Source organism: Sylvia atricapilla, chromosome 1 (genome assembly GCF_009819655.1).
Source record: "Sylvia atricapilla isolate bSylAtr1 chromosome 1, bSylAtr1.pri, whole genome shotgun sequence".
NCBI lineage: Eukaryota > Metazoa > Chordata > Aves > Passeriformes > Sylviidae > Sylvia > Sylvia atricapilla.
This window is the reverse complement of record NC_089140.1, coordinates 39,758,910-39,771,266: the sequence shown is the minus strand read 5'-3', so window position 1 is coordinate 39,771,266 and position 12,357 is coordinate 39,758,910. Positions and strand designations below refer to the sequence as shown.

General features: G+C 38.9%; 1 protein-coding gene across 4 annotated transcripts in view; it reads left to right on the top strand.

Moving 5' to 3' along the window:
- The window catches only part of SLC4A7 (solute carrier family 4 member 7), an 87,645-nt gene that overhangs the window by 22,345 nt on the left and 52,943 nt on the right, over positions 1-12,357 (top strand). The window contains exon 1 of one of the 4 annotated variants that reach the window (XM_066320103.1): positions 4,176-4,314. The exons of the other annotated variants lie outside the window; for them this stretch is intronic. Coding sequence (XP_066176200.1) covers positions 4,279-4,314 — 36 coding nt within the window. The 5' untranslated portion in view covers positions 4,176-4,278. Of the gene's footprint in view, positions 1-4,175; positions 4,315-12,357 lie in introns of those variants that run through there. 4 annotated transcript variants of the gene reach the window in all.

Below are 12,357 nucleotides of genomic sequence, written 5' to 3'. Positions count from 1 at the left end.
GGTGGTTCTTAACAGTGTTGAAACAGCCCTGATCATCTACAGTTCTTGTGAACTCGCACAGTGATCTAAGACTATTTTAGGATAAAGAAAAACTAGAATATCTCTCAAAAACTGCTGCCAAAATGCCTGGAGATTAATTTAGCTAAGGGCAGTATGTACAGTTGTAAAGTGAGCAACTTTGACTTCCTCTGTGTCTCCCTCAATCCACTCCTCAACACCTCACCACCCCCCGCAACAACAAAAACCAAACCAACAAACCCGGAAAATCTCCCAGAAAAGTTTAAAACTCAACACCTGAAAACCCCCAACAAATCAAGTCACCCAACCCTCCCGAGCCTAGCACAGGGACATTTGCATGCTGCCACATGCTCATACATGCTGCTGCAAGATCTTGGTGGAGGTTTCCATTGGAACATGGTGAATTTCACCATCTACTACTTTGAGACGGTTTTGAGTCCATGGAACATGTCCTGGAAAATATTACACACATCTTTTGTTTTTCTACATCATCATTGTATTCAGATCAGAATGTGGTGTGATTAATCAAGTAGTATGTAGTACACTAGAGAACATAGTAATCTTGCTGTTAATGAGGATTCAAGTATAAATTTCAGTGGGATCTCTAGAGATAATACTCAGCTGTCCAAATCATGTGCAATTGTGTGATGTCAGGCGGGCTTAAACTAGGGATCTGCCTCATGTTTGCTCTCAGCATCCTAGTGGCTTCTGACAGCTGTCCTACAATGTGCTGAGAAACTCAAGAATCCACTACTGGGGCAACACACTAGAGATATCTGTACAGAATGCATCTATCTTTTTTTTTTCCTTTCTTTTTTTGGAAAAACTCGGTTCCATGTGTACGTGCCGAGGCAAGTTGAAGCATGCTGTGCAGATGTATGTCTTGGGAACTAGCTGTTATATAGAAATTGTTTTCTGAAAAATACTTGTAAACAGTAAGACTTTTGGATTTGATTTTTAATCATTAAATAAAGAGCACTGCTGGCAAAGGTTTCTGGTTCCCTTGCTAAGGCAGTAATGTTCTTTAGAGGAATACCCTGTATGTAATTTCTTTGTAATAAGAAACCCCTAGGAAGTTTTATTAATATGAGTTAGTAGGTTCCCGTTTCATAAGAAGCTGAACAAAACCATCTGTAGGGGTGTTTGATATATGAACTTTACACTACATCATACAATTTGCCCCTTCATCATCTTAATCCCCTAGCACCTTGCTTCTCTTCCTGACTCCCCCCCCCCCCCCCCCCCCGCATGGCACAGCACCCTCAACCCCTCCAAAATAAAGCCTCATTACAGTATTGTCATGCTGGCTCTTAATTATTTCTTGCTTTTAAAAAATCTTTCCTAAAAGAGAGTTCTTTGAGCTTGTTAGATTGCTGTCCTTCCACGCTGCATGCAGAAGGGTGTCCCGTGGACGGGGTGGTTTTTTGGGGCTGCAGTGTTAGAAAGATAGTCACAAGTATCATAGACTAATTTGAGTTGGAAGGAGAATAGGGATCATCAACTTCAACTCCTTGAAGTAATTTGCTCCTCTAAGGAAGGGTTGATTTTGGACTGTGGATGCAACTTTAGCGCCTCCCTACCCTCTGACCCAGGATTTTAAGTATCAATAGATTCGGAGTTTACAGGGCTGCATGTGTGGGTATGTCAGTATGGTCTCTCTGCAAGCACTCAGTTTCCTTGTGCTCATATCTGTGTCCGATGGCAGCTGGGCTGGGCTCATGTGGTAAATCCTGCTGAGAGCTCAGTCTGCTTACTGCAGGCTACTTTAAATGTCCTGCCATTTCGGAATGACAGACTAAGCACAGCTCTGCCTGCTAGACACTCTGCAGACCCTGCAGTAAGGCAGTTCACTGCCACTTCATAATGGACTGGGATCAGAATTGCATATCACTTGGGAAAGATGAAAAGTTCTCAAAGACGTTAGAACTCACATAAAATACTTTTTTTTTTTTTTTTTGTCTAGATAAAGTGTACACCCTCTTTTGGACCCATCTTTCAAAAATGTGGCTTTTATAGAGTGAGATAAGCTCAAAGAAGTGGAACTTAAAGGGGTATAAAAGTGAAAATTAAGAAGGAAAAAGTATGTTTCATGAACGTTTCTTTATTTAAAAAATGCCCTTATATAGTTCATAGAGATTTTTTTGCAACATGAAACATACAGTTAAAATATTGCTCCAGCACGAATAGTTCTGCTCTGAGTTCTCACAGTGTTGTTCATTGAACATGTTCAAGGATGTGATAATTTTGAATATATTTGCCTACAGTTTGTTTTAGAATACTTCTGTAGTTAAACATGTTGAGACAATTGCTGTTCCATTTGATGGGAAGCTTTTTCCTCGTATTTACTCTAAGGGAAGAGCAGACGTTTATCCACAAAGTGTTTGGTATTGGACTTAAAAGACAAAGCTTCATCTGTTTGAAAAAAAAGTGCTTGTGTGCTTCTGAGTGTGGGTTTTTTTGTTGTTTTGTCGAAAGACTGAGTGTCTGTTAACAAGGAATTGTTGACTACAGACTAAAGAAATTTCAATAAGCTGCTTCAGAGAGGTCTTTTTCTTTTTTTTTTTTAAGTTTCAAACCAAGCAAGTGCTTTTCCACCAAACTTACAAAAACTTTAAAAAAAAAAAATCAAATTGTGTCATTCCCACCCCTCTTATTCTATCCCTAAGGAATAGACAGCCTCTTTTTTTCCCTTCACACATTCGCTCCTAACCTGAACAAACATCTTTTTTCCTTGTAGCGATTGAATTACTTCTAGTATGGATTTATGCTAGGAGCAGTTAATTGAAGTATGGGAGAGCCACCAGGACACAGTCCAGCATAAGCTGTTTCAGTATTCATCTGAGCAGCTGAAGAACTGCATGAATCTGTACTCTGTGTTAGGGAACAGAATAGGTGTGATATAGGATGTCCAGTTTAGAAGAGATCACTAAGAGTTCGGGTATCTGTAATTTATGTTTAACTTTTGTGCTTCTGTGTGAATCATTTAGTTTATAGCCATTATGTATGGCAGCAGGGAGTCTTCAATAGCTTGGAAGTTGAAAGATGCATATGTGTGTCAGAGTGAACTTCTATTTACAGAGTGGAAACAAACCACTTTTAAACTCTCTTGTCAGCATTATCTGAGAATACTTTCATTAGCCTATGGTTAGAGAATTTTCTGTACCGAGGCAGAGGAACTGAGATGAGAGGAACTGAATGTGGCCTTTTGATTTCTCTACAGCTAGGTGATAAATACCATCTTCATAGTTGCACAATGTATTTGCACCAAGTTCATGGACAGTATGTTACTTGTTCTATTTTGTCCAAGTTGGGTTGAGGTGGCACCAGTCCAGCTTCATTGCTAGAGTTCTCATCAAACAAGACATAGGAATAAAAGAAAAAAAAAGGACAAGCAAGGCAGTGGCATGTCTTAAAGGTTAAGTTATAGATAACTCCTTAAAGAGACAGTTTTCCCATGCATTTTGTGATGGGACAAGGAGATTAGGGCATGTCAGTGATGAAGAGGGAAAGAGTAAAATGAAGCTCTGAATTTGATCTGCTGGAGTAGAGGTTGCATTTTTCCAAGGCTGGCTTAAGGAGGTCAAAAATACAACTACTCATGTAGTACCTGATACAGAGACACCTAACTCTGGGAGGACACGCGAGATTAATTGCAGCTAACATCAGTGCTTTTTACCTTTTCAACAGGAGGGGAAGAAAAAAAAAAAAAGAGGATTTTTCTTTTAGGAGCTTTGTTGAACAAGAATATATAGCTTAGTAAAAAAAAAAAAAACCAACAAACACCTGCATTGGAATGAGTATTCGGTGAGAGGTTGATAATACAGCTATAAATACACTTAGCAGATGTTTGACTTCTGGGTTGTTCTGTTCTGGGACCCGAGGTACAAATGCGTTTTGTAGTGCTAATGAAGTCTTGAATCAGAGCAAAAAAATTACCTTGGAGCTGTTCTTAGCAGCTGTTGATGCAGAAAATTGGAAGTGTGGAACTCTTGTTTCAGTTCCTTTTTTGGTATTCCCTGAGCTGGAATCGAAGGCATGCCGTCTTGCCCATTCTGCTGCTGTGTGACCCTGCGGTAGCCGTAATCAGTGGCCTGGGAGATGAGCGGCTGGAGCGGGAGCGATTGGCTGGGGAGCAATTTCCCGGAGTACATCTGTGTCAGGCACAGCGAGCTAAGCAGTCATGTGTGCGCAGGCTCTGATCTCTGGGGAGGTTCATTACAGGGTCTCCTACAAGGGCATTCTCTGCTTCTGCACATCAGCATGGAAGAAGCTCGTCAAGGGAAGAAAATGCAACGTGTATGTAAATAGCAGCTGTGTAATGTAGTAGTGGCTCGAATGTGATTTGGTGCAAGTGATATTTAGCAGCTGTAGCTCAGAATGTGTGCTACCTTAGACTCAGTAGTTGTGGAAGAAATTTATGAAAGATCTGGTGATAGACATAGTAGTTTGAGATTTCTGTGTTAGGGAAGATATTTGCTGTGTTGTTAGAATTGCTTAATCATAGTACCCAGCTTAATTCGAACAGAAAATGTGCTCTTACAATTGTGACAGTATACTACCAGACTTTGAGAGTGTTTTGGATTGGGTTATTTTTCTTATGCACTATTTTGAGTCAGCCTTTTTTAATTTGAAAGTTATCAACTGTGGCTTGACTTGATTCTGTGCAATACAGCGAGGATGTTTTTGGTAGAGAACCTTGAAATAGCCCATTAATTGTTCCTTTTTGAAAAAAAAAGGAAGGTGAACTTAATGAGCTGTGTAACGTGGTAAAGTGTTCATGGAGATAACATTCTCTTCAGACCTCAGTGGCACAGCTAAAAAATCTCCATTTGTGGGGATTTGTACAATGAATTCTAGTATTAGTGTTCTAGTATTAGTATCGTACAGTGAATTCTAGTATTGCTTAGCCTCTATATGGATTGTCACTACCACTGCCATGTAACTGCAATGCAGTGTGTAACGGGGATTACTACTTTAAAAGTTTCCTGGAAACTAAAATCTATGGGGTGGAGTTTCCTAAGGTGTAAAACTCTATAGGTTCCTGAATTATTTTATATATGACAACTAAATTTTCTGTTCCCCTGCATAAGCAGGAGAAAGAGTTTGATTTAGATGTGTTAGAGTGCATCAGATTGCAGTTGGCCTTTTGTTTTGTCAAGGTCTCTGTAGTACAGTGCTCAATTTTTGGTTTTCATTGTGGTGCTGCTTTCAGCCCTGGGCACAAAACTCTATCAAGCATGCATATGCCTAGAAGACTAGGCAAAGGTGTGAGGTGACTAGTTGTAAACTTCTGCTTTTTTTGTCTGTAATTTCAGGAATTCACTGAATTACATTTAAGTGAATGGAGATGCAGATTTTTTTTTGAATGAATTAGTACTGTGAGGCAGTGATAAAATGCAACTTTGTAAAATAGCTACTATAATAATAGATATGCAATTTGATATCTTGTGTTGGATTGGTGACAGTGTTTGCTAAGTTTATGTATGGTGGTGAATTTTCTGGCTTGCAGAATACTCAGGCTGAATTCAAATGGGATTCTAATTTTAACCAAATACTCACCTGTACCTTAGTCATACTTCGCTTGGAAGGAATCAAGCTTGGAAGGAACAAGACATCCCCCTTGTTTTTTTGGGCTTATTCTAACTCAGTTTTTTTGATGAATTGCTGTGGTGTGCCGTGGTTGATAGCCATTCACAATTGTGACCAGTCTCTTGTTGGCATTATGTTTCCTTTTCTTTCTGACTTTTCTCACAATTGAATTTTCTATTGTGATTAACATGAACACTTGGTTCACTGTCCAAAGACCTGTTTAGTTTTTCTGGGATGGGACACGGCTTCTCTTGCATGTTGTGGTGCTCAGTGTAACCCTGTCATGGAGTAAGGCCTGCTAGAACTGAGATAAAACTACTTATAAACATTAGATATCAATAGTGCAAGAATCAAAACATTAGCGTGTTTTGCAACTGCTTTTTTTTTTTTTCCTGAAAGGGCTTGGGTTTTGTGGTGTTTAAGCACACATACACATCTTTAGTGCTCTTCACATACATTTCTGGAAAATCTAAAAGTACAATGAAACTTCTGCAGAGTCTGGCTGAAGTCTGTTGATATCTTTTGGACATACTTGTCCAAACAAGGTTTGTAGAGCTGCTATGTTTATTGTAAGTCTTCTAGAAGCAGATTGGTCAGATGTATTTAGTAAGGTAAGCTGAGCAGTTAATTAGAGGATTAGTAGGCTAGAAAAACGTCTAAGTATCCCACAGTATCTCTTCCGTTATAGTTATGGTCTTACTGAAATAAATCTAAGTGTCACACCTTCCTGCAAGGCTCTGAGTGTAGCTTTAATTAGGAGGGGCAGTCATTTACCTGTGAGGATTGTTGTGTAAAATAGGAATTGTATAAGCACAGGTAAAATTCACAGGAAAACGGGGGTGTGTGATGACACCAAAGCCATTGAGCTGAACTGGAGTCATTCCTGTAGTGCTTGAGCAATACCCTCTGCTAAGATAGTAGGGAAAAAACTCTGGAAAGCAGCTATTCCTGTGCAAAGGAGAGCATAGAAAATGCTAAGGGGGGACCCATCAACAGTATGCTTCCTTTTTTAAACCTGGCAAGTGTTCTGTTTGTGAATTATTATTAATTGTGCTCTCATCTGTATATATTTAGAGAGAAAGGCCAGCTAAAAAATTGTACGATGACAAAATGAGACAGGGCTCGTTTATACTTGGTGCATTTTTCCTAGGCTGTTAGGTTGACGTGCTTGATTTAGGACTGGTAGTGTTTCATCACTCTGGCAGCTTCTCATGATACAGTATTGCTGCATAGAGACTCTGCCCAAAGAACTTAGCTCAAATGCATCTATACGACCACTTGTACAGTTCAACTAAAGTTGAACAGTTGGATAGCTTGCCTAATACCTTCAGTTACTGTTATTTAGAAATAACTTTGATTATTTTGTATCCTGGTTGTCCTTGAAGAAGGCAACAACTGCCCTCCTGCCCACTGTGGGCTCATCTTACTTCTGGTTTAAAAGCAGAATCAGTCTGAAAGAGAAGTAAAACAATATATTTAGAATTTATCAAGTGCTGCTGTTAGTTGTTCCTGCAGGTAAACCACATCAACAAGCCCTTCCTATTTACTCACTTTTTACTAAGGCTGCTTGGTGTTGTGTATGTAGCAGTGGGGTATGGGGTAGACCTGATGTTTACCTGGTGTAGAGTGATTGTCATTCAACTCTGCATACAGTGTACAGAGATGGCCTAAAAAAAATACTGGTTTTCTGGTTTCTTAAACCGTCCAGGGTTGCTGTCCCTGGTAGACTTAATCTCCTGATTTGGGAGTCTACGACATCGGCCTTATCTTTTTTTCACTCCCCAAAGTATTAGTTTCTTATTAACTTGCAGCTCTGGAGGCTGAATGGATAGAGGGGGTTGTATGTGCATTCTGTAAATTGATATTTCCTGACTGCATGGAGTATTATGTCTGCTTAGAACAGAAATGCAGACTTCTAGACCACTTGGGAAATGTGGCTATGAAAACGCATAATGAATTCTGCAGGTTCTAAATTACCCTGAACAATGTATTTCAATACCTATGTAACAAAAAAAGTGAATTTGTTTATCTATTTTGAAAAAGGTCAGTTTAAAATACTTGTCGGTGTACACATACCTGGGTACATTTGCAAAGTGAGGTTTTGTAGTTCCCTCTTTGGTTATCTTTGAAATATATGGTCAAAATGAAGGTTTTCATTCCTTTTATAGCTAAACCATAATTTTTGAAGTAGAGCAATATCAACAATCTTACGTTAATTAATTTTTTGTTTGTTTTTGTCACTGGAGCTTTTTTTTTGATGGATGTCATACCTGTCTCCTGAATGCAGATCCCACAAAGGAGGGCTGAGTCCTGCTTTGGCTTTGGTGCCTAAGGTCAAGCCACCACTGACAACTGATTCAATTTGCACTGTTGCTGTGGGCCTCTGCTGTTGTGTTCTCTTGCAGACAGCACATGGATGGGTGGTTTGATCCAGCTGAACTGCTCCTGTGTGTTACTGGTGGTGGAAGAAGGGAGAACAAAGCATGAAAGGCAAAATGCACTGCGCACAAGTTCTCATATGCTGTTGATCTTGGTAAATCTACAGCAGTGTGCTACAAAAGTTTGCCAGCTGAGTCTGTAAGCAGGGTGTGCTCCTGTTTTGAGAGGAATGATTTCTTGGTGCCACATTCCAGCCTTAAGACCTAAATCCTGTCTGCCAGATCTCTTGTGCCTACAAAAGTGGAGATGTATCCATGGATACTTGTGGGAAGGAGGGGGGAACTGCTTGCTTTCTCTTCAAGCTGGTGAGATTGGAATACAGTTACACTCACAAAGCAATATGTAGGACCACTGGGATGGTGTAGGCAGTTGTATTAGAATATTATAAAATGAGAAGTGTTAAACCATTGGACAGGGACAGATGTATAAAGGAAAGAAGCTGATATGAGTATCAGCTCTCCATTCTGAGCCGGGGTTATTTATTTATTTGTTTGTCTGTTTATTTGTTTCCCCCCTTTTTTTGCACCTACTTCAACAAATGCTGCAGTGAAGCTTCTTTGTAGCATGAAAGTTGTAATGTAATTTTTGGGGGGCACAGTAATGGTTTCTGTGGAGGTTTATTCTTCGTTTGTGCCCTCTCTTAAGCCCTACTTACATCCATGAGCACTAATACAGTCCCTTCTGGTGCTGCAAGTCATTTCCTGGTTCTGCTGGGGCAGAACTTTGGTCTGAGGAAATGTAAATGGAGCACATAAACATTGACTTAGCTAAGTAATGGTCTTAAATGTTGAGCTCAAATTATTCTTACTATGGTTACTGTATTGCTCATAGATTTCAAAGGTTTAGTTAGTGATATCAGCCATTTATGTCACTGTCTATCACCAGAATGATTTGATTGAACTGTATTTCAAGTACCTTAAAAATGTGCTTCTAGTAAGTTGTCTGTCTTGGAAGTGGCTGTTCAGTAACGCACTTTGGCAGCGTGCCCGTCCAAAATCTGTCGTGTGTGTGACTGCACAAGGTTAAGTGAGTCGCATGGTGAGAAGTGCTTGCAGGGATGACAGTGGAAACTTGCCTTTGGATTTACTACTCTGTGCGTCATATTCATGCTAGTCCTTGAGACTGGCTACCATATACTGCTGCAGGTTGTCAGTTCTTCCAAACTCAGTGCTTTCTTAAAAATTCATGCAATTTAGGATTGATTCTTCTTTCAGTACTGGTTTTAAAAAACACATAGTATTAATATGGTGGATACCAAAAGTGTACTGGACTAAATGATTACAAACACTTAAGAAGGTAAATAAGTGGTGTTAACAATTTCTGATGCTTGTTTTTCTGCAAGGGGGAATTACTCTCTTCTCATGGGCTGAAAAAAGATATTTGGAAACCAGAGGTGGCGGGAAGAATCCTACTGGGAGTCTGCTGGAGCACTGAGTATTTGAAAGTCTTGTCTGATCTATAGCAGTTAAAAAAGAATTTCTTTTTCATGCTGAGGAGAGTTTAGAAGGCTGAGAAGACACATTCTAGTGTATGCAGGCAGCTCTGGCTGAATATGAAGGTTTTACTGGAGGTTGTTTCTGCAGTATGTTTATGAGTATCCAGAAATCTTAGGATACTCATAGGTGTTAGGAAAAAGTATACTTAGTGTATCTTAATACAATGTGCTAGGCTTGCTTTTTTTTCCCCTCCCTTGAAGTACTCTGGTTTTGTTCTGTTTTTATAAATTACCTTCTTGTTTAAAAAAAGTGAAAACCAAAGGTGAAAGCTTAATCTCTCCCTAGGGCACCTTGGTTGCTGCTTATGTTGGGTTTTTTTCTCCTTCTCAATTGTTCTGTCTTTTGACTGAAAATGAAAGTTATGTACATTTTAAATTAATCTTGAATTTTATTTTGGCTTGTCTACATCAGCTGTATTTGAGCATCTGTGGGATTGGCTTATGTAAAGTTTCACATGCAGTGAATAATAAACTGCCCAGGAATACTTGCTTTAAGCTCCAATCATTCTCTGCCTAAAAAGGGGAAGTGGACAAGTTTTCCACAATCCCACTGTTCTTTGTTTACATAAAAAGTTCAGAAAGTAGATGAGAGAACTAAAATGGCAACTGTAAAAATTTCCCTCCCTTCAGTGCCTTCAACTGACATAATAGATCATCTATAATTACTGGAAATGCATGCCCTACAGACTTTATTTTTAACCAGGAAATGTTGCAGTTTGGAATTACTTTATAATGTATTTGAATATTTTTGATTTTTTTGCCTGACCTAAGGCAAAAGTATCTCATACTGGGATTTGCTCTTGGCATGACAAAACAGATATGTTAAAATGATATGCTTTGTGTTTTTCTGAACAAAGGCTGTAAATGATATGCTTCCTTCATGTATGATATCTGTGGTTGTTAATGGTTTATTCTTGGAAGAGTCTTTGCATATGTTGAGTACTTTGAGATAGTGATAGAATGGTTTGCAAGGGCACGCATGCCTTCCTGTAATCTAATCTTAAAAGACATGTTACTTTCACATGATGTGGTCTTTGAAGGCTGCTTCTATATGTATGAGTTTGGGAGACAATCTCTTTTGCTAAAGCAAAGGGTGATAAAAATTAATAACCTGATATGGGGCGCACAGCAAATCCAGTTTCAAAACGTTATTGAGAGATAAGAATCTTTTCTTATATGTATATTTTTCAGTGTGTATGGAGTTTTCTACTGGTATGCAGTTGTTTGTATCATCTGGAGAAAAACTTTCTTCCTTTGTTGCTCAAAACCCGTGTTTGGCAAGCTTCCAAGTGTCCTAAAAGGACTGCTGGGGATGGATGTGTTTAGGTACAGGATTTTTCAGCAGTCTGGGGCTGTAACCATGAAGCTAATTGTGGATCAGGTTTTGATAGCAGTTTTCCCATTACTATATTTTTTTCTATTCACATTTAAAAAACACTTAAGGTAGTTTAGAGGATTTGTGATTCTTTCGTCTGTTTCCATCTCTCCTTGGAGTTTTATGGTAACGTGCATACTGTATGTGTGTGTTTCTGTGAACAGGAGTGTGTATTACACTACACTCAATTTTGGTGTGTAGGAGACAGGAATATACTCTTTCCCCCTATATTCCCCTCCCATCTTATTACCATGACACTTGAAAAATTTCTACCACTTCTTTATTAACAGGTCCTTGTAACATTTTCACAGTCTTGCCCAGCAGATATCACCTCAAAATTTTTAATTGTAGCTCTGTGGAGTGTACAGAGTTTTCATTTTTCAAACCTGTATGCAAAACTGTACTGTCACTACAGTGCAGTGGTAGTGACAAAGTTAGGTTACTGTGTAATGCCTTTCTTCAGCAATGCCTATGAAAATGCCTATTTTCAGGGACACAGCTGAGAATTGACTTGTATTCAGTTTTCAGAGGTTTATTCTGCCATGTGCTACTCTCTTTTCTTATGTTTTTTACTTTTTGTTTACACAGTGCCAGCTGTTCGTGGTTTCTTGTGGTCTAGCTGCATCTAACCTTTTTTTAAACCTCATCAGAATTTTTTCCCAGCATGTTGTGCTTGTCTTCTTCATATTCTTTAATCTTCTTTCCTCAGTAGTTACATATTGAGATTTATTTTAATGTATATGCACACAATATACCAGAAAAATAGATATTTTTTAAGATCAAGGAGTTCTGTGTTAAAAAATATTTTGGGAGTTGATGCAGTATGTTTTAGCTTGTACCTGTTACACACAGGTATGTTGTTTTTCATCCTTGCCACTTTCCTGTGAGGTGACAAACTTGTTCTATATATAAAGCAATTGCATAATTCTGAGGCCAAAGTTTAGTTGAATGTCAACACTGGTAGGGTTCTCAGTTCCTGTAAGACTCCTGATTTAGGCTTCTGTTTTTCCCTCATGAAACCATTATCACAGATCCTCTGTAGATTGATGTAGATGCATCAGATCAATGTAAATGCTGCTAGAAGTAGTGATCAAAAAGTTGAACTTGTGAATCTAGTTCAACTTATGGCCACAAGAGAAGTCACTTTGATCAGCTAATCCAATGGAAAATCAATCAAGTTGATATAAAAAAACTAACACCCACCGCAAACAAACAAAAAAACCCCACCTCATGTCTTAAGTGCTTTCTATCTGATTTTGTGATGGTTAGGTCTGACTTAAGGAAAAAGGTGTGTGCCCAAGGGAGCTGAAAGATCAGGGGACAGTAATCTTTAGCAGTTAGCCTTGCCCTTATATTTAGATGTAAAAACATTACCCTTAGCCAGTTGTTCTTTTGGAGAAGCTCCATCAGGAGGCAGTAATTTGTGAGCTGTGAAAAGTGG